Source organism: Mangifera indica, chromosome 14, assembly GCF_011075055.1.
Source record: "Mangifera indica cultivar Alphonso chromosome 14, CATAS_Mindica_2.1, whole genome shotgun sequence".
NCBI classification, from domain to species: domain Eukaryota; kingdom Viridiplantae; phylum Streptophyta; class Magnoliopsida; order Sapindales; family Anacardiaceae; genus Mangifera; species Mangifera indica.
In genome coordinates this window covers 6,062,575-6,080,701 of record NC_058150.1, presented here as the reverse complement: position 1 = coordinate 6,080,701, position 18,127 = coordinate 6,062,575, and the positions used below count along the sequence as shown (strand labels likewise).

The following is an 18,127-nucleotide window of genomic DNA, read 5'->3' as shown; positions in this document are numbered from 1 at the left end:
ACAGATACTTAAATCATAATTACAAAACGCCGCCGTTCTAATGTTTAAAATTTCAGTCCATTCGCATCGTCGGTGATGCTCATATCGAGAACGTGAAACGTCACCGTTTAGTTGTTTTAACTTTTTATCCGTCCCTCCCTCTGTAGAAATTCACTATATTACCCTTATGTAGTACATGGAAAGCAGGTCCACTTGCTTTAAAAACTTGTGCAGCACATATTCTTTCGCTTTTGCTGCAACACAACAAAAACTGCAGGGCCTGTTCTTTCATTTATTTCCAATAATATCACATACCTACCCAGTTGTCACGACTCAATATCAAACTTGATTATGTTCTTCGGTCCCAGCACTGATTTGATGATCATCAGTAATTTACCGACGGTTATCATCACGCTACGGTGTGACTGTCCCACACTGTAATAATACTCAAGGGTTACATTTGTCATTTTGCATCATAACTGATTTCATTTCTAATTGATTTAGTCTTCCCACATTATCAACAATTTAAACTCTAAAATATATCTATTAAATTAATTATCGATTTGACTCAAGATTTAATTTCTTCTGACTGTTGCAGAAACGGTACGGTCAGGTGGTATATTTGTAAATAAAGGTTCAAAATGGGGGCGAAGAGTAAGAATGACACTGGATTCAAAAAACATGCTTATCGACGACAGAACACAAACAGGGTAGACTTTGCTTTGCATATTATTCGCTTTTCTTTTGTATTTATTTTTTCGTCAACTTTACTTCTCTTTATACCTGTACTTTACTTTGTTCTAAGTTCCTCGTTCTCTTCTCCTTCTTCTTCTTCTTCTTCATCTCTCTGGTGTCTGTACATCTTCTTTCTTTCGATTGGTTTTAGCAATGGCGGAATACGGCCACCCTCCCATGGAGCAGCTTCAAGACCTTGAGTACTGCATAGACTCTAACCCTCCTTGGGGTATGTGTCGCGTCTCTTCTTCTGGTCTGGTTGATATTTTAATGAATGAGTTAGTTCATCATGGTGTTAATTAGGAATGATGAAATGGGGTGTCGGTTATTGAGGTAGTTATTGAGTGAGTAACTTAAACAGTTAGTGGCACTACTGAGAGAATGGAATCTTTAATGTTTCTCTTTTTATGTTAATGTAACTTCAACTTGAGGCCTTACTAATGGCGACATTATAAGCTTGGTCCCATTTGAGGGTAAAAAGATATATGCTTTTATTTGAGAACTGCTTTGTTTGGTTTATTTTATATACTGGGATGCTGGATTGTGTTATGCTGCAACTTATGCTCGTTAGATTGATGAGAAATTTATTTAATATTTTTAGCTTTAACTTACTTGTTTTGAAACCAAGTGGAAGTGTGTGTTGAACCCTACATTTGTTGTTTTATTATGTTTTAGTTTTGGCACTTTTTGGTTTGTTTGATTGCTGAGTGATTGCAAAACGGATTTGAAGTGAACATTCCAGGTTTCTTTATTTTCCCCTTCCCATGGGGTTTGGTAAAGTGGTTTTGCTATTTACCCTTTTGCCCTTTCAGTCGAGCTTAGTCTCTTGCCATTCCAACTGCTGCTACTGAGGTACTTAGTAGAGGTTCTAATAGTCGTCGTGTACCGAGGCTCATTTTAAGGGTCATTTTGTTTTTATGATCTTGTTGCATTTTCTATTATGAAATGATCTTTGTTTGTCCTTTTTGCGAAGAGTGATTTGATCGTCCTTGTTTTTTTGTATAATAAGTAATTTATTGGTGTGGTGCCATATTGAATATCATCCTGCTAATCTTTATACTTGTATGATTGGTGACAGCCATAAGGATTACGACATATCAGCATTTGGGAGAAATGGCCTTGGTTGCATTAGTGAAATAGAAAAAGAAGTTCTTTATAAGACTTCATAAATTATTTGCTGATTTACTTGTTTGTATATGGCTTGGAACATGTTGGTAGTTTTCATCTAATATGATATTTATGATTGTGTGTATTTCATCTCCACTATTTCTATACCTGTTAACTGAGCATAATTTATTCTAGCGGGGCACTTATGATCGGTGTCTTTGAGTGCGGATATGTTCTATCAATTGTCACTAATCCAAGAATGACAATAGTGTTTAATATTTGATGAGCTTGAAATGGATTTGAAAAAGAATGCAAATTTTTCATTATCTTCTTGTTGGCAAGATCAGCTTGCATTTTGATTTAATTTCTCTATTTTCATATCTTTGTTCATATGATCAAGTGTTTTCTTGCAGATGAAACTATCATTTTAGCATTTCAAAACTACATCTTGATGCTGGGCACAAGTGTAATGATCCCTTCCTTACTCGTCCCAGCAATGGGTGGAAGTGATGTAAGCTGCCTCTTCTCTCCCTAAATTCAAGTTCCATGTCTTGCATGAGTAAATTTACTCTTGTTTAAAAGTTAGCATGTCTTTGTTCTGACCTACACAAAGCAAGTGTGCAAAGAACACTATACCTGCACAATGTGTCCCACAATGAAACTCTAGGCCTAAATTCCACTGTTTACAAGCTTTATAACTTGATCTTGTTTCTTCATTCAGAAACCATATAGAAGGGACTATTGTGTTTTTCTATGCTTGAATTTTGGCCTGGAATATTTTGGCAGGACATGTGACTTTGCCTTCTTCAGCATTAACAATTGGTTTCCTTGATTAATATCTTCCTCTTATAACCAGGGTGACAAAGCACGAGTAATACAGACTCTTCTTTTTGTAGCTGGCATTAAAACACTTCTGCAAGCACTTTTTGGAACCAGGTTGCCAGCTGTTGTTGGGGGCTCTTATGCTTATGTGATTCCAATAGCTTATATTATAAATGATTCCTCGTTGCAACGGATTACTGATAATCATGAAGTAAGTTGACCAATTGTCCTCACTTTGCTTTTTGTGCATTGATAGGAAAATAACATTGAAGTATTCAACTAAAGAAAGGGAAATATTGACTGGTGATTCATTTGCAGAGATTTATACAAACAATGCGAGCTATCCAAGGAGCTCTAATTGTTGCCTCAAGCATACAAATCATCCTGGGTTACAGTCAAGTTTGGGGTCTCTTTTCACGGTACTTTGGTTGCAAGAATTTGATAGAAGGACTCAACTGCTTTTAATATTATATTTGTTTACCATTATATTGGTCTTGCTTGCAGGTTTTTCAGTCCTCTTGGTATGGCCCCTGTGGTTGGATTGGTTGGCTTAGGATTGTTTCAACGGGGATTTCCTCTGGTTGGTACCGCTGTGACTTTATATTTAGCCTTTAAAGGGCTAATTACTTTAATACTCACAAATGTGAACATCACCGTAAAGGCATCACACTATTGTTTCTTACAGCAAAGAGACTTAGAACTAGAATCTTAAATATTTTCTTTTACTTGATTTCAGCAAAACACAAATGATATATGACATTCTTAGGTTCAACCAAGAAGCTTTTCATTTTTTGGTGGCAGTGCTTGAGTTACAACCTGGATAGAAATAGATGCCAAAACAAATTCTCTAAGTTGGTTAATATCAATGAACAGAATCAAACACCTTATTCTGTATTAGCATCTCTGATTCATTTCACTGACTACGGTAATTTGTGGATTCTTTTCTTCAGAACTGGCACTGATTACCCTTCAAATAATTTTCTTTTTTCCAGCTGGGGAATTGCGTGGAAATTGGGATACCGATGCTATTGTTGGTCATTGGAGTATCACAAGTGAGTGGTTTGTATGTTTGTTTGGAAAAATTTTGTACCTTAATGGCTCTTTCTTTCCTTAACTATTGTACGGGTTTCAAACATTGCAGTATCTAAAGCATGTGAAGTTGTTTAGAGAGCTACCAATATTTGAACGATTTTCGGTATTAATCTGTGTTACAATCATCTGGATCTATTCTATTATCTTGACTGCCAGTGGGGCTTATCGTGACCGGTCTAGCATAACTCAAGCCCATTGTCGCACTGACAGAGCAAATCTTATATCAACTGCCCCATGGTATAGCAAATAATCAATATATGTCTGTATTGATTACTTTGATCTTTTCACTGGTTGCGGAATTTCATTTGTTATGTTATTTTAGGTTCAAGTTCCCGTACCCTCTTCAGTGGGGGCCACCAACATTTTCAGCAGGTCATTCATTTGCTATGATGTCTGCAGTTCTTGTGTCTATGGTTGAGGTATATATTTAGTTGCCTGAAGATACTGAAATTTTATATTTACCACTGTGCATCATGCTTTGCAAAATGGTTTTCATATGAATATCTCTTCGGTTTTGCCACCTTTGTTATGTGTTTCTATACAAAGTATCATGCTAGTAAATTCTTAATGGCTTGCTTAGGGGATTGACAGAATTTCACCTCAATCTCAAAATGCTTTCTACAGTCAACAGGGGCATTTCAAGCAGCATCTCGATTGGCAATTGCCACTCCACCACCTGCTTATGTATTGAGCCGTGGCATTGGTTGGCAGGTGTGTGATTTGATGCACTTGTAATAGCACCATCCTTGCATTTTTGTTGATTTTGACAAATTGAGTAGCTTTTGATTGTCACCTGGGCAGGGGATTGGTGTTATGCTTGACGGTCTATTTGGGACAGGGACGGGTTCCACCGTTTCTGTGTAAGATCAATAATAGTATACATATTACCCTATGTTGTTTCCCCATATAATATGAATTTCAGAGATGTTGGCTATGCATTTCAGGGAGAATGTAGGACTCCTTGGACTGACCCGAGTTGGGAGTCGTCGAGTTGTTCAAATATCTGCTGGCTTCATGATATTCTTCTCTACCTTAGGTTTGTACTTTTCAGATACTTGTAAATTCAGGCATGGCCTGAGAAGGAAAGCACTTCCTATTATATAAACATATTTTTGTGAATATTGTATAACTTAATTCCCAGCGAATTGCAGGAAAATTTGGAGCTGTGTTTGCATCCATACCATTCCCAATATTTGCTGCATTATACTGTGTTCTCTTTGGTCTTGTAGGTATGGCATAACTGTATGGCTAAGATATAAGTCCTATTACTTTCTCCTTTCTCATTACCCTGCTTAAAAGAGTTCATACATTCTTTCAGCTGCAGTTGGATTATCATTCCTGCAATTCACAAACATGAATTGCATGAGAAACCTTATCATTATTGGTCTCTCGCTCTTTCTCGGTATATCTATCCCCCAATTTTTCTATGAATACTGGAACCCTGAACATCATGGACTTGTTCACACCAATGCTGGATGGGTAAGTAATTTCTCCAAAAGAAATAAATAATTAGGTGTTTCTTAGCATTAGCAGTTTAATAGATGTCTCCTCTTTGCAGTTTAATGCTTTCTGGAACACCATATTCTCGTCGCCAGCAACGGTAGGTTTGATAGTTGCAGTGTTTCTGGACAACACATTAGAGGTGGAAAAATCAAAGAAAGACAGAGGAATGCCATGGTGGGTAAAGTTCAGAACTTTTAGAGGAGATAATAGAAATGAAGAATTCTACACTTTACCATTCAATCTCAACAGGTTCTTTCCACCAACATAGCATGTTCCTACAAAGACTGGATAAGAAGCTGAGGCTAAAGGCTAAAGAGAGCCAATTCCTTTTGAAATCCAATTCAGTTACTAGGACTGACCGGTTTTAACTTAGAATTCCATGTTTAATACTGATGCAGACAAGCAATGCCAATCCCGCTTCAATTCATTCACCATCATCACATCTCTAAATGGGTCAAGCTAGGATTGTAGAACATTTTATCCATTCCCTTTTGTAGATGCAATTATAATATAAAATAAAACCAATCAGTTGATTCTGGTTTTTCTTAATCTATTTGTTGGTGAAATTCTTCCGATGATATAATTTGCTTGGCTCTGGATTCCTAAGCTTTGTTGAAAAAGCTTATTATAAACTTCTGGATTCAGATCCTCGAAAAAAACCAGGATAAGTTAATCTGAAGCCTCGGATAGCCAGTCTGTTTAACATCAAAGTAAATTCAGCCTGTAATTCCAACTATAAGACAAAATCCTCGTTGGCTTCTCTGTCAAATGAAAAAAGGGATCTTCAAGTAAAATGTTATCGCCGAAAACGGCTCCATGAGCCAACTAAAATCAGTCCCCCAGGTTCCTATCAGCAAGCGAAACATTGGATTACTTTAGGTCCAATCATAGCATCGCCGGTCAAAGCTCGTAAGCTACCGGCGACGTGGCATTGAACCTATTGAAAACATAAAGATTAAGAGAACTCAGGGTCCCGTTTCAAATCACACACACACTGGGACAGGGAAGGCCACGTAGTCCCGACCAATCAACGAAGCCAAGAAGACGAATCCGGTGGAGGAAACGATATCAGAGGGATCGAGATTGGTGGATGGAACGCTGTTGGGCACCCTGGAGGTCACCGCTGCTGTTTAGAGTATCATACGGCACTTCCTATCAATTTGAGTCTGCTTCCTCATCGGGTATTTAGGTGGAAATTAAAACCTTTAATAAACAAGAAGCATTTTCAATTGAAAGTTATAAACATTAATGCTGTAGACAGACCGACAGAAGAACAGACAAATTGTTTGACAAACGGTGATGAAGGCGGGCGAGAAGGGAATTTATGCAGAGACAAGAAGAGAGTAAGCCCTAGCTGAAAGCTACCAGTGGACTAATATGAGGCATAAATTTGAATGAAATGAAGTTGAGATGGGCGTCATGGGCCTTAAATCTGTTGGGCTCTGGTGGTTGGTTTGTCCCATTTTGAATTTAAATATTATTTTATTTAATCATCATTATTTAAAATTTGCAATTCAATCAACAGTAAAGCAGTAGACATTGCCATCGATCTTTTCTGGCAATTTTCAAGTTGCCGTCTGCATAGAACAACAAAAAGGCCGTGTTTTGTTGGTGTGAAAAATGTCAATGGGGAGTGACACAGGCTCGACGTGGGTTGGTAAGAAACCTCTGAGACGTATTGGTGGCATGTCTGATGCCCTCTCCATTGCCTCCGATCTCGGCTTCTCCGTCGCTCCACCTACTTCCCAGGTTCTTACTTTCTTAGTTACTCTCAATTTATTTTCTGTACATTCTGTTCGTGATTCGACGCACTTGTTTAGATTTTTGTTAGGTTGTTAGATTTTGATAGTAATTGGTTAAAATTTGAAATTAATGGCTTAAAATTTCAATAGGAAGAACTTCAAAACTTATGTGCGAATGGTGGTGAGAAGGGTGATGATTTGATAAGAGTACTAAGAGAATTAACTGCTGTACAGAGGAAAATAGCAGATCTGCAAGTCGAGCTTCAAGGTCGAAAGGTGAAGTAGTTGTTCTATCGAAAAATAATAATAATAATAACTGGAAAAATGATGCTTATTATGTTTCTGTAACTGAATTGTTCCGTGATTTTGATATGGGAACTTTTAGGATGATAAAAACGTTGCACATTTGACACATGTAAGTGAAATGGAAAAGAAGATTGAGACTTTATCAAGGATTACTAGTATACTAAAAGATGTCATTCAGAATAAGGTGAGTTCCCTAGTTCTTGTAGAATGGGCTTCTTGAGTGAATATGATGAACTTTCATGGATTTTTTGATAAATGTGTTGCTTCATTCTAGAGTTTTATATGCTATCCTGTAATACACAACATGAATGTGCACCTACAGAGAAGATATTGTTGATTCTACTGGTTAATGGAATTGCTATGATATCAGGATAGGTGCATGTGAAACTGTCATTGTTAAGTAATAATCAATTTGGGATTTTTCATATCTGTGTGGGGAATTGCTGTATGCCATTTGAGAAATTTCTGGATTCTGTATAAATTATATCTTAGTTCACTGTATGCTACTGAAATAGTGTCAATACTGATGGCTGCAAGACTATGGTTGCCATTAGAAGTGATTTTGCCTTGTCTTGAAATGTAATTTTTTTCTTACCTGCTTATTACATTTGATTACTTATGTGTAATGACTTCTATTTATCTATTGTAACTTTTTTTTCCTGTAATTTATAAATGATGTCAGGATCGCATTATAGCTCGTCTTCAACAACCATATTCACTAGATTGCATTCCAGTGGAAGCAGAATTTCAGGTTTGTTTACCTGATTAATCATAGGTTGTTTAACTAGAATGGAATCTTTATTAAATATATATAATGTATGTGTATAGTTACACACACACACTTGCTTTAGACTAGGCTTAGTATCGATTCACCTTGCATGAATATATAACTGATGGTTATGCATGCTAATTGGTCAGTTGTCTTCAAGGCATGACTTAGGGTTGGTTCTTAGGAATTGGGACTTCAATCCTGACTAGAAGTGAATGAGAGTTTTAGGTTTCAGTTCTCTGGCATAAATTTAAGGTTTGTTTGTTATTGATTTAGATGTTCTTGCTCTTTCTGAAATACAGAATATGAAAATAGGCCTATTTATGTTCTGCTGTGGATGTTTGTCTTCTTCTCAGCCCTTGGATAGATTCGCTGATGGCTGCTAAATCTTGGTCATATCTTGCACTGTATCACACTTTGTTAACTTTTCACAAGGATTTGAACATCAAATATTGGGACTAAAGTACAAGTTTTTAGAATCTGAACATAAAGATTTTACCAATTAATTGGTAATTTTTACTCGAAATGAATCTTCCCTTGTACATACTTAATACTTTCCTGATGAAGCAGAGCAAGCATTGGCTGTAATTGCTTTATGTATTACTAATGACATCTTTTGCTTGGATATGCACAGAAACAATTTTCAGAGTTGCTGATGAAAGCAGCTAGTGACTATGGAGCCTTGACAGCATCTGTTGCAGATTTCCAATGGAGTCAGAATTTTAAGGAGCCTCCTTCAGTTTGGGGGGTATGTTTATGAAGCATTGGATTGTTTCCTGCATTTTAAGTCCAGACTGCTATATTGAGCTTCTTTAGTCTGTACATTCACACTTGTTGTGTCTGTTTTTAGCTTTTAGCATATTGTGATTCTTTTACCTCTAAGTTGTGTTTCGTTAATTATTTCAATTTAGACTGTCTTTTCAGTAACAACTAAATTAAATCTGATATGAAGGATACCATATCATGTGAATTGGTTATATCCAAGGCAGATTGTTGAAATTTTGTTGGGAAATGAATATGATCCAGATACCCCTTCTAATTTTCTTTTGGCTTGGATGCTACTGCATTTTTGTGTCAAATGCCTCTGAAAATGGTGACGATTTAGTGTTGTCGCATCTTAAAGAGGATAGAGAGTCTGATTAAATGAATCATATATGCACAACATGCACAATATCAATGATCTTTGTTTGAGCAGTTCTCTTTCTCTGAAACAATAATCAGTTAACTGTTTCTTGAATTATCCATGATGATGCTATCAATACCATAAAGCAAAGCAAATATATTTTTATATAATTAATTTAGATTCAATGCTTATGACCATGTTGTTACCAAATGTTTCTTCATTTTATAATAGCATCTGACGAGATTTATCTATGATGTTTGAAGCTGCATTAGACTATTATGTTGGAAAGAGGGAGATCTTACTGCAGAATGTGATCTTCTGTGAATTTTTCTTGATACAGGAGATGCTCCGCCCAATTCCTGTTGCTTTAGCATCATGCACCCGATTCTTTGAAGCCATGTCTGCAATGAGAGAATCATTTGCAACACTTCAAAATCTAAGGGTGGGTCATTCAGCCTCATCATTGCCCACAACACCGGCCAAGGATTTGTCACAGAGACTACCAGGTGAGTCTGATTGTGTTACTCCACCTCCTTGGAGAAATGAATCCAGTTTTGATGACTTGGCTATCAGAAGCCTACAAAGACAAGAACTTGCACAACAAGAAGCTGAGGTTGAAAATAGTGAAGCAAGCAACTCAAATCAGTATGATGGGACAGGTAATAGAAGATTGTCTTGGCCTCTTTCAGTTAAAAAGAGTGGTAGTTAGTAAATTTCGGTTGTCACCCATGTTGTAGTTTCCTCAAAATTTTAGTGTGAAATGTTTCTACTGTGATGGATAGCAGTATTAAATAACTTTGAAAAAGAAAAAAAAGCCTCATTCTTTTGTGTAGGAATGGGTAATGTTGGAAGTTTCACATTCTTGTGCATGCTGTCATGATTCTTCAATGTGCCTTTGGGAACTGATTCTTTTAACCAGGTTTGGAATTCAACATATGCATCAAATAACAATCTAGATGGATGACCTCCATTTATGCTTTTCAATTGCTGATTATGTTTGACAATGATCTTTTTGAACTCCATTGCAGTGCTTTTCAAGATCAATTACCGAGTAATATTATCAGCAACATATGATCATATTTTTCCACAGAATCATAAAGTTTTGACCAATAGCAGATTGTTGAGTGTTTATTTTGCTTGTAGTTGTCCATGGGCCTTGTAATATGAGCGTTGGGGCCAGCCAGACGTATGATGCGTTATGTCCAAGGCCACTTGATCCAAAAATTGAGCCAAGTTTCTTCTTTATACATCTCCTGTTCTTACCAACTTTTAAAAAGAGGACTGGAATCCTCTAAATTTGGTTTGAATGCAATAAAGTCGATGGCGAGTGTTGCAAAGGCTTGCAAGTAAAGTATATATGAACGCAGTTTAGAATTTATTCTCAATTCCAACCAAACCTAAAAAGTCAATGGATAAGCTGCTTTGATGCCCATGCTGCAAATCCTGTGCAAGTTTTCTGGTTTCTTCTTCTTTATATTTATGTATAGGAGTATAGGACAAACGGTCGGGGAATCACCGAATTATATACGTCCAAAAATGAGAGTGGGCCTAGGTTGCTTATGATTTAGAGTTGGCCAACATTTTTATTCCCACCCAAAGTTTACTGAAATGTATGTCACCCGTTATATTAAAAAAAAAATTAAATATTCACTATTATATTAAAAATTATTATTAAAATTTGTTATTTAGTTAAAAATATTTTTAAAACAAAAAATTTATCATATTTTTCTTTTTTTGTTTAAAAAGTTAATAATTTCTCTAAATTCAAGGTTTAAAAAAGTGATTATTTTCTCTTAAAATTTGTTTTCTTTTCTACTTTGATGACTATCTTTTTTTAGATTGTCAATGTTCTAATTTCCTCCCGATTTTTCTCTTTCCCTCTTGATCTTTCTCGTACCCTCTTTTATCATCTTTATCTAAAGTGAAGACAGTTTCATCTTCACAGGAAAGAGACCAATCAAAGATAATTAACTTCGTTATCTTTGGTAATAGAAAAAAATCGTAAGAAGAAAATGGTTATTTTTTAATTTTTATGTGAAAAATTGTTAAATATTTGAATTAAAAAAGAAAATGTGATAAATTTTTAGTTTTAAATATTTTTAGTTAAATAATATTTTTATTCTTAATTCAAATATAAAATTTTATAAGAAATGTAAGACTTTGTGTTTTTTAAATTTAACTGGGGGATGTTCATTTCACAAACCTTGGGTGGGAATTAGAACTTTGGCCTTTAGAGTTGTTTGATGAGGCGAGCATCATAGGCAACGTGGCTGCGCTATACGCTTGCGCAGAATCTTATTTATCTCATGATCTTATCCGTTAGAAATTTATAAATATATAAGTGGCCTGAGTTTTATCCATTTTTGAAGCGAGGGAATCTCGTCCGTACATGCCTACTTTGCGTACCAATTTGCCTTGCCCCCAATCCAAATTCGGGCAATTCTGAACTTTAAGTACCAAATTACTGTTTCCCACCCAACTTTTAAAAAATTACCTTACCATCCCTAAGTTTTAAAAAATTATATTTTCACTGTCGGCTAAATTTTCTATTTTTCTTATAAAATTATTGATACAAAAACACTTAAACTAAATAATATTTTACTCTTATAATTTTAGTAAATAAAAACTTTTACCATAAATTAAATAAAATTCAATTTAAAATCATAAATAAGTATGGATAGGAACACTAATAATATATAACTATATGTTTGGAAACAAACTTAATTTTTGAAATTATTTAGTGGGCAATGAAATTTTTAGGAGGTTTTAGAAGTTCAAAAAAAGTGTAGAGTGTTTTTGGTACTTTTAAAAATTTTAATATATTTTACAATAGTTTAAAAATGAATAGTTATATCCTTAAAAATTACAAAATACACTAAGGGTGTAAATGCCAACTATTGGGCTATAATTATAGTAATATAATTAAATATAATAATTTCTGAAATAAGATTAAAAAAATATAAATTTATTCTTAATAAGTTTTAAAAATAATATATATACCCTTATAATACATATTATCGTAATATTTTAAGATTCGAGAATAAAATAATGTTTTATCACACTTCTATCATAATAATCAGATAAAATAATATGAATACTATTTGATTGTTAAAATTAACCATTGATTTTGATGTAGAGGTAGAAAATTAGATTTCTAAAACTTTAAGGTGGCCATTGTAGTTGTATCAAACCATGGGTGGGATACAGTTAGTTTGCCGTACTAAAAACTAGACGGTGGCCAAAAACAGCACAAAAATTGCGGCATATCGCATCTACTTTATAGGAAATTTCCCCGTTACGGCTTTTGTTGGTGTAACCTAATTTTTACTTAATTTGTCAAAATTATTATTAAGATTTCAAATTTCATTTCTCTAAATTATATAAATGTCATGACTTTGAAGACGAAGGCTTATTGCTCTCATCATCACGTACAGGCCTCTCTCTCTCTCTCTCTCTCTCTCTCGTTCTTGAATCTTCCTGGCGGGAACGGACGCATCAGATAAGCCTTTCCAGCCAAGCAACCTTCAATAGAAGGTAGTTAGCCTTACTATAATTAGTTTGGGTTCTCCCTGCCGCCCTCTAATTCCAGCCGTTGATTGGACACTCTATCCTGTTATGAAGTTTGGCGGTGATTTTCTCTTCTCTTTTCCTCCTCGTCAATGGAATTTTCTTCATCATGCTCTGCTATCGCTCTCTCTATGTACGTACTAATATGCATGGATGTATGTATAATTTAATTGATGTTGGAAATATACACGTGCATACGTATAGAAGATGCATGTACACGTTTTAATTTCCGTTTATTGTAATGAAATAGAGACTAAAGTACGTTCTCGTGTTTGTGCTTGTGGGACTATGAAGCAGTGACTAGTAGCGATTTCAGTTTGAAGAGCAAATCTAATGGGGAAAGATAATGATACTAAATGTGCATTTCGTTTAACAAGTCTTCAAATTGGGTAAGATTTTAACTTGCTTTGTGCTTAACTACCAAATTTTATTTGTTTAATCCGGATGAAAATTATATCTTGGAATTTGTTCTTATTTGGTCATTATCAAGTTAAGTTTGAAATTGGTTTTATAATTTGAGTGACATATCAAATTTATGTTGAATTTTGTCAAAATTTTGATCATGTAATTTATTAGGATTTTGTTGTTTCAGTGAAAAGAACTGTGTTGTTTAAGTTTTTTGGGTGAGTGCTTAAAATGTGCCATTTCCCATGCTCAGTTTAATGCATTTTGTGAGCTGGTAATTTTGCTTATGCGTTAAAGGCTCGTGTGTTTTTGACTAGTTTAGATTAGATTAGGATAAGAGAGAGCTGATGATGTTCTCTGTATCTCATATGATGTTTGACTAGTTTAGAATAAGATGGACTTTTAAATGATTGTCATGCTCTAATGAATTAAGCGCTTCTTTTTGGCTTATCTCTGGCTAGTTTATTTAGGAGCAAGCATTTATCATACACCCTTATAAGCCACTATGAAGATGTTTAGATATGTGAAACTTGTCAATGTCTGGTACCAGTGAAGCTTAGGTGTGGTTTTCTATTATGTTGCACTGTTGACATATCTACAAAATGATGTGTTCCCTGCTACTTGCTTGCAGGGATTTGCAGTCCTATCTTTCAGATCTTTGCCTCTTTCTGGCATTTGAAAGTAAGAAAATCTACATTTTGGTGGACAACCGACCATGGCTGGTGAGCCAAGATTCACGGCCAACACACCTGTGGCAACTGATGGTTACCAAGGTTGGTAAAAATAGCTTTTCATGGCAAGCTATTTTCTTTATTTTCTTCTGAATGAAAAATGAGGTTGGTTTTGTTTATACAGTCCAGGCTATCTCCATTTGCAAACACTAAAGCACGGAGGCAAAGGAAGGAGGGAAAGGACAGTTGTACCACACCTGGTGCTATTAAATCAGAAAAGGTTAAGAGGTGGTTTTCATTAATTGATGCTGTAACTCTGTCCCAAAAGAGGGCTTTGCTACCTGTTAAGACGTTTGGTCGCCATTTGCTCTTAATCAGCGAGTTACATAGGACCTTGTATGGTTTTATTGTATTTGAAGTTTCATGGACTGATGTTAGAGGCATTAACTATTATAATGAACTTCAGGTACAGTCCTGGTTTTTGTTCTGTATATTGGTTGAAGTGAATGACAAGTAACTTGGTTTAATGGTTCTCATGTCACTTGCAGACTGATACCTCCTTGGCCATAGAAGCTAAATTTATGCGAAGATGGGAATTTGATAGCATAGCTCAAGCTGCAACTTGTATATCGTCGTGGTTCTCAGGGAAACACTCTGAACATCTGCAACTGAGAGATTATTTATATTCTGCCATAGGTATTCTTTTGGCCTTTCCTGATCTGAACAGAATTAAAAATTGTGTTGAGGACTTAGCATCCATAAAAGAGTTTGTGCTTCAATGTTGAATATTATTGGTTTGGATGTGGATGTTTCCTAGACTTGGGTTCTCTTGCCATAAGTTTGCTTCTGTAATTACTCTTACATTTGGTTTTGTATTCTCTATGATGTTTACGTTGGATTGTGAGTTTAACTAACCGTAGAGCAAGATTTTTCCTTCATCAAAGTTTGTGCTTTTTTGCCACAAAAGTCATCGTTGTACATTTTCTTCCACACTAAAGAAGTAAATATGGTGTGAAATCTGAGCTTGTTGAATTCATGAAAATTAGTTTACATTCAAAGGAGCTTTACAATCAATATCTCATTCTTTTGTGAACTTTGTTAGGAGAGATCTTCTATGATGCTGAAGAAGATTTCTGGGGGGCTACCCCAAAAGATGATGATGAAAACATTTGCAGTGAAAACCAATATGGCGAAGATACTTCTACACAGTGCATCACTAGCATGTTTAGTGCATATGCTGTAACTACAGAAAGTAGAACAAGTGAGCCGCTCTCTCCTCCCCTAACTGAACCTTATAAGAGAAGAAAAGTGATGAAGTGCAATGGTGATGAATTCGAAGTTGAAGACTTATTATGCAACTCTGAGACTTGTACTGAGTGTGACATTGCAGCCAAAGCTACCCAGTACCGTGATGTTCTGATTTTGTTTAGGTTCAATGATCCTCACCTCCCATTCAAATTAAGGAAAATCATAATGTCTGATCTGCGCTTACTTACCCTACTAGAGGCTGGGCTTCCATCTTGGGTAATATTTCTCCAATCGTATCCAGGATTTTGCCATCTCTATCGCCCCTGGATGTGCCCTCTTGCTCGAGCTTTATATGTGCTGATCTCAGCTGTCACTGTTCTAATAGGTTTTTATGATTTATACAAAAATGTCCCTGTTCTCAAAGCTGCTGCTTCACGTTTCTGTGGGCCTCTGTTGGATTGGATAGAAACTTGGGACATGGTATCAAGAATCAAATACTTAGGAACAATGCTATTTCTGCAAAACTTTCAGAAGGCTGTTCAATGGTTTTTGGCGATTACACGCACCATTCGATCTTTTTTTCTATTTGTTACATTACCAATGGCAGAACCTTTAATGGAGGTTTTAAACTTCCTTCTCCCATTGTGGAATGCACTTGTTCAAGTGGTGGAGAGTTCCTGTTCGATTATTTGGGTTTTAATAGGCTCTTCTTGCAGTCTAATTGGGGACCTGATGGAGATTGTGTTGTTGCCTATTTGGTTAATCATCTCCTTCATTTGGAATATTGGTAGGTATCAACAACTTTTGATTTCTTTATGCTTTTCTGGTTTCTTTTACCCTTACATCAAAAGCCAGAAGTCTAATCCAATCTCCAACTTATGTGAAAGTGGAACTAAATCCCAAAACTTTTTGCACAACTACTTACACCTTTATTTGCTACACTAGATGATGCTCACAATGGATTGGGTTGCTTCTATTGTTCATTTTATGAGCACTTGCTAATTTGATGTAGTAATCTTCGAGACCTTGTATTAATTATGTAAAATTTGGTTTGCTGTGTGTTTTAGCAAATTTTGTTCTATGTCCAATATTTTGGATGCTTTGGGAAATGCTTTTTGTCCCGATTCGCCTGGTCCTTGCGCTAGCTAGTTTCATGGCTTTCATTTTTGCTGGCATATTTGAATTGCTTGCTGATATATGGCGGGCTGTAAGTGGCATATTCCAGCTTTCCTCGGCTTCAAAGGCTACAGTTAGCACATATGAGGTTTCCATGTGGCGTTCACTTTGGAATGACTTATTCTCCCAGGTTTGAAGATTTTGTATCATTGCTTATGATGATTAGTATGACTTTTGTTACGTGAATTGTTCTCAAACTTCACCAAAAACTTTGCAGGTTTTTCGTGCTTTGAGAAGCATATTAAATGGTTTTGTTGCCTTCTTCATGGCCTGCAACAGGCATCGTCTCAGGTATGGTATTTCTACATTGCTTTTTATCATTCTGCTTTGCAGTTGTTTTTGTTGGGTGCAAACACTGTTTGAATATGTCTTTGTTCATCAAGCTGTTATTATTTGGCATGATGCTTTTAATTTGTTAATTGGAGTCGGATTTCTCGTTATGAATTCATACTTGGTTAGAAGATCTAGTTTGGTTTCTTATGAAGACAATGAATATGTTTCCTTTGATTTTAGCGAGTAAATTAACTTCTTATCGTTAAAAAGTTCTCATCCATTAATATAATGATGAAATAACAAGTTTTGTCAACACAAAAATGAATCGTTATATAGGATACTATTTTTTAAAGTCTTATAGTTATTTCGATCCAAGTTTAAGCCCACGCGCTACTAATACATTTTTCTTACGAAATGGCACACAGCATCTATAATCATATACAGGAATTCATCCAAAGACTGCTTGGACAAACCCAGAGACCCCAACCCTCAGATCTGAAGCAGAGTAACAAACAAGTAAAGCTCAAAGTTTGGTATGTTATTGCAGATGTGAATGCACATATATTGTGTTGTAGCACATAGAAGAAGACTCAATGAGCTGATTGTGTTTCTCCTTGTGATTTTTACAGTCTGAAGGAAACTCTACAAGAAGTGAGGTCCTAATCTTTTGAGGTTTTAATAGAAGCGAAACTATGTCTCCAGTTCAACAGAGAATTGCGTCCCAGTACATAATACCTTTCAGAAACAAAACTAAAGGTCAATACTTAATACTAACTTAGACAACAAATGGAAGAAGAGGGGATATGCCTGACAATCCCAACATTTTCTTCAAAACCATCATCATAGGAAGAGCCTTTTTCTCATTTTGGTGCACGTCTAGCTAATCTGTAATTTTCATTTTCTTTTATTTTGTTATGTAAATAATATGTACAGGAAGCAATTTTTTTTTTTTAATCAATGGTCTTGAATGGCTGATTAGTCCCCAAGGAAAAGTTAGTACTACTCCTAGTGTGTAAGTAAGAGAACAGGAAAAAAAATAATATGCAAATTATATGATAAATAATAATTTTTAAAATTTGCATATAAGAAAGGTACAAAATATTTATATATATATATTTAATTCGACATATCATCAATAAAATATTTTTAATAATACAATAATATTTTATTAAAAATTAATATAATAATTCAAATGTAAAATATTTAATTAACTATTAAATTTAATATAACAAAGTATATAATAAAATTTCTTTGTACGATAAATAACATACCAATCAATTGAAAAATGCAAATAAATTAATGAACTTGGATTTTATATTTCAAATCAAAATGAATCTTTGTATAAACCACAGCTGTTGGATTTTTTTAAATAACAGTAACATTTTTATAAATAATTAAAAATAAAAAAGATAATTTTATACTTTACATTGAACCAAAAATTCAAAAATATGATAAACGTAAAATATGACATATAATTTACATTTAATACAAGAAAGACGTAATATACACATTTAACATGTTTTGAATTTAAAAATTCTTTTAAATATGTTTAATACACAAATAATATAAAAACTTGAATAATACAGGTATTTAATAATTAGGGTCCGAT

The 18,127-nt window shown here is 34.9% G+C and overlaps 3 protein-coding genes, 1 long non-coding RNA gene and 3 other non-coding genes across 9 annotated transcripts; 4 read left to right on the top strand and 3 right to left on the bottom strand.

The window, feature by feature from the left end:
- The first annotated feature begins 759 nt into the window (after positions 1-759).
- LOC123196745 (nucleobase-ascorbate transporter 1) lies at positions 760-5,787 on the top strand. Its single transcript, XM_044610848.1, has 14 exons — positions 760-943; positions 2,235-2,332; positions 2,678-2,854; positions 2,962-3,062; positions 3,148-3,223; positions 3,636-3,695; positions 3,785-3,972; positions 4,058-4,154; positions 4,360-4,446; positions 4,537-4,595; positions 4,680-4,771; positions 4,887-4,964; positions 5,054-5,214; positions 5,294-5,787. The coding sequence occupies exons 1-14, from the start codon at positions 868-870 to the stop codon at positions 5,504-5,506; spliced, it is 1,563 nt and encodes a 520-aa protein (XP_044466783.1). The 5' UTR covers positions 760-867; the 3' UTR covers positions 5,507-5,787.
- Positions 5,788-5,912: 125 nt separating this feature from the next.
- On the bottom strand, positions 5,913-5,997 carry LOC123197105. The gene has a single exon (XR_006497806.1). It is a non-coding gene; the product is annotated as a small nucleolar RNA snoR77Y (small nucleolar RNA).
- A 32-nt stretch (positions 5,998-6,029) lies between these two features.
- Positions 6,030-6,176, bottom strand: LOC123197108. The gene has a single exon (XR_006497809.1). It is a non-coding gene; the product is annotated as a small nucleolar RNA snoR2/U65 (small nucleolar RNA).
- A 178-nt stretch (positions 6,177-6,354) lies between these two features.
- LOC123197109 lies at positions 6,355-6,421 on the bottom strand. Its single transcript, XR_006497810.1, has one exon. It is a non-coding gene; the product is annotated as a small nucleolar RNA U49 (small nucleolar RNA).
- Positions 6,422-6,741: 320 nt separating this feature from the next.
- LOC123196746 (AUGMIN subunit 2-like) lies at positions 6,742-10,035 on the top strand. The gene is made up of 6 exons (XM_044610850.1): positions 6,742-6,987; positions 7,131-7,256; positions 7,366-7,470; positions 7,969-8,037; positions 8,690-8,803; positions 9,519-10,035. The coding sequence occupies exons 1-6, from the start codon at positions 6,859-6,861 to the stop codon at positions 9,885-9,887; spliced, it is 912 nt and encodes a 303-aa protein (XP_044466785.1). The 5' UTR covers positions 6,742-6,858; the 3' UTR covers positions 9,888-10,035.
- Positions 8,048-8,564, top strand: LOC123196747. The gene is made up of 2 exons (XR_006497732.1): positions 8,048-8,310; positions 8,412-8,564. It is a non-coding gene; the product is annotated as an uncharacterized LOC123196747 (long non-coding RNA).
- Positions 10,036-12,471: 2,436 nt separating the features above from the next.
- Positions 12,472-17,500, top strand: LOC123196175. Of its 3 annotated transcripts, XR_006497626.1 has the most exons (11): positions 12,472-12,878; positions 13,043-13,134; positions 13,782-13,923; positions 14,006-14,287; positions 14,370-14,517; positions 14,924-15,856; positions 16,137-16,375; positions 16,463-16,536; positions 16,944-17,051; positions 17,148-17,247; positions 17,290-17,500. XR_006497626.1 is itself a non-coding variant. In XM_044610079.1 (10 exons), the coding sequence occupies exons 2-10, from the start codon at positions 13,079-13,081 to the stop codon at positions 17,179-17,181; spliced, it is 2,016 nt and encodes a 671-aa protein (XP_044466014.1). In that variant the 5' UTR covers positions 12,472-12,806; positions 13,043-13,078; the 3' UTR covers positions 17,182-17,500. The 3 variants fall into 3 exon arrangements, 2 of the variants coding, with proteins under 2 accessions (XP_044466014.1, XP_044466013.1); XM_044610079.1 differs by having other exon boundaries at positions 12,472-12,806; positions 17,148-17,500; XM_044610078.1 differs by having other exon boundaries at positions 12,473-12,878; positions 17,148-17,500.
- Positions 17,501-18,127: the final 627 nt, after the last annotated feature.

Bases quoted from the DNA above. Each gene is read 5' to 3' on its own strand.
- LOC123196745 (XM_044610848.1), top strand. From the start codon at position 868: ATGGCGGAATACGGCCACCCTCCCATGGAGCAGCTTCAAGACCTTGAG. The intron at 2,333-2,677 runs GTAAGCTGCCTC...TCTTATAACCAG, and splicing joins CAGCAATGGGTGGAAGTGAT to GGTGACAAAGCACGAGTAAT. The intron at 3,224-3,635 runs GTTGGTACCGCT...TCTTTTTTCCAG, and splicing joins TTCAACGGGGATTTCCTCTG to CTGGGGAATTGCGTGGAAAT.
- LOC123196746 (XM_044610850.1), top strand. From the start codon at position 6,859: ATGTCAATGGGGAGTGACACAGGCTCGACGTGGGTTGGTAAGAAACCT. The intron at 6,988-7,130 runs GTTCTTACTTTC...AAATTTCAATAG, and splicing joins TCGCTCCACCTACTTCCCAG to GAAGAACTTCAAAACTTATG. The intron at 8,804-9,518 runs GTATGTTTATGA...TTCTTGATACAG, and splicing joins AGCCTCCTTCAGTTTGGGGG to GAGATGCTCCGCCCAATTCC.
- LOC123196175 (XM_044610079.1), top strand. From the start codon at position 13,079: ATGGGGAAAGATAATGATACTAAATGTGCATTTCGTTTAACAAGTCTT. The intron at 13,135-13,781 runs GTAAGATTTTAA...ACTTGCTTGCAG, and splicing joins TTAACAAGTCTTCAAATTGG to GGATTTGCAGTCCTATCTTT. The intron at 16,376-16,462 runs GTTTGAAGATTT...AAAACTTTGCAG, and splicing joins GGAATGACTTATTCTCCCAG to GTTTTTCGTGCTTTGAGAAG.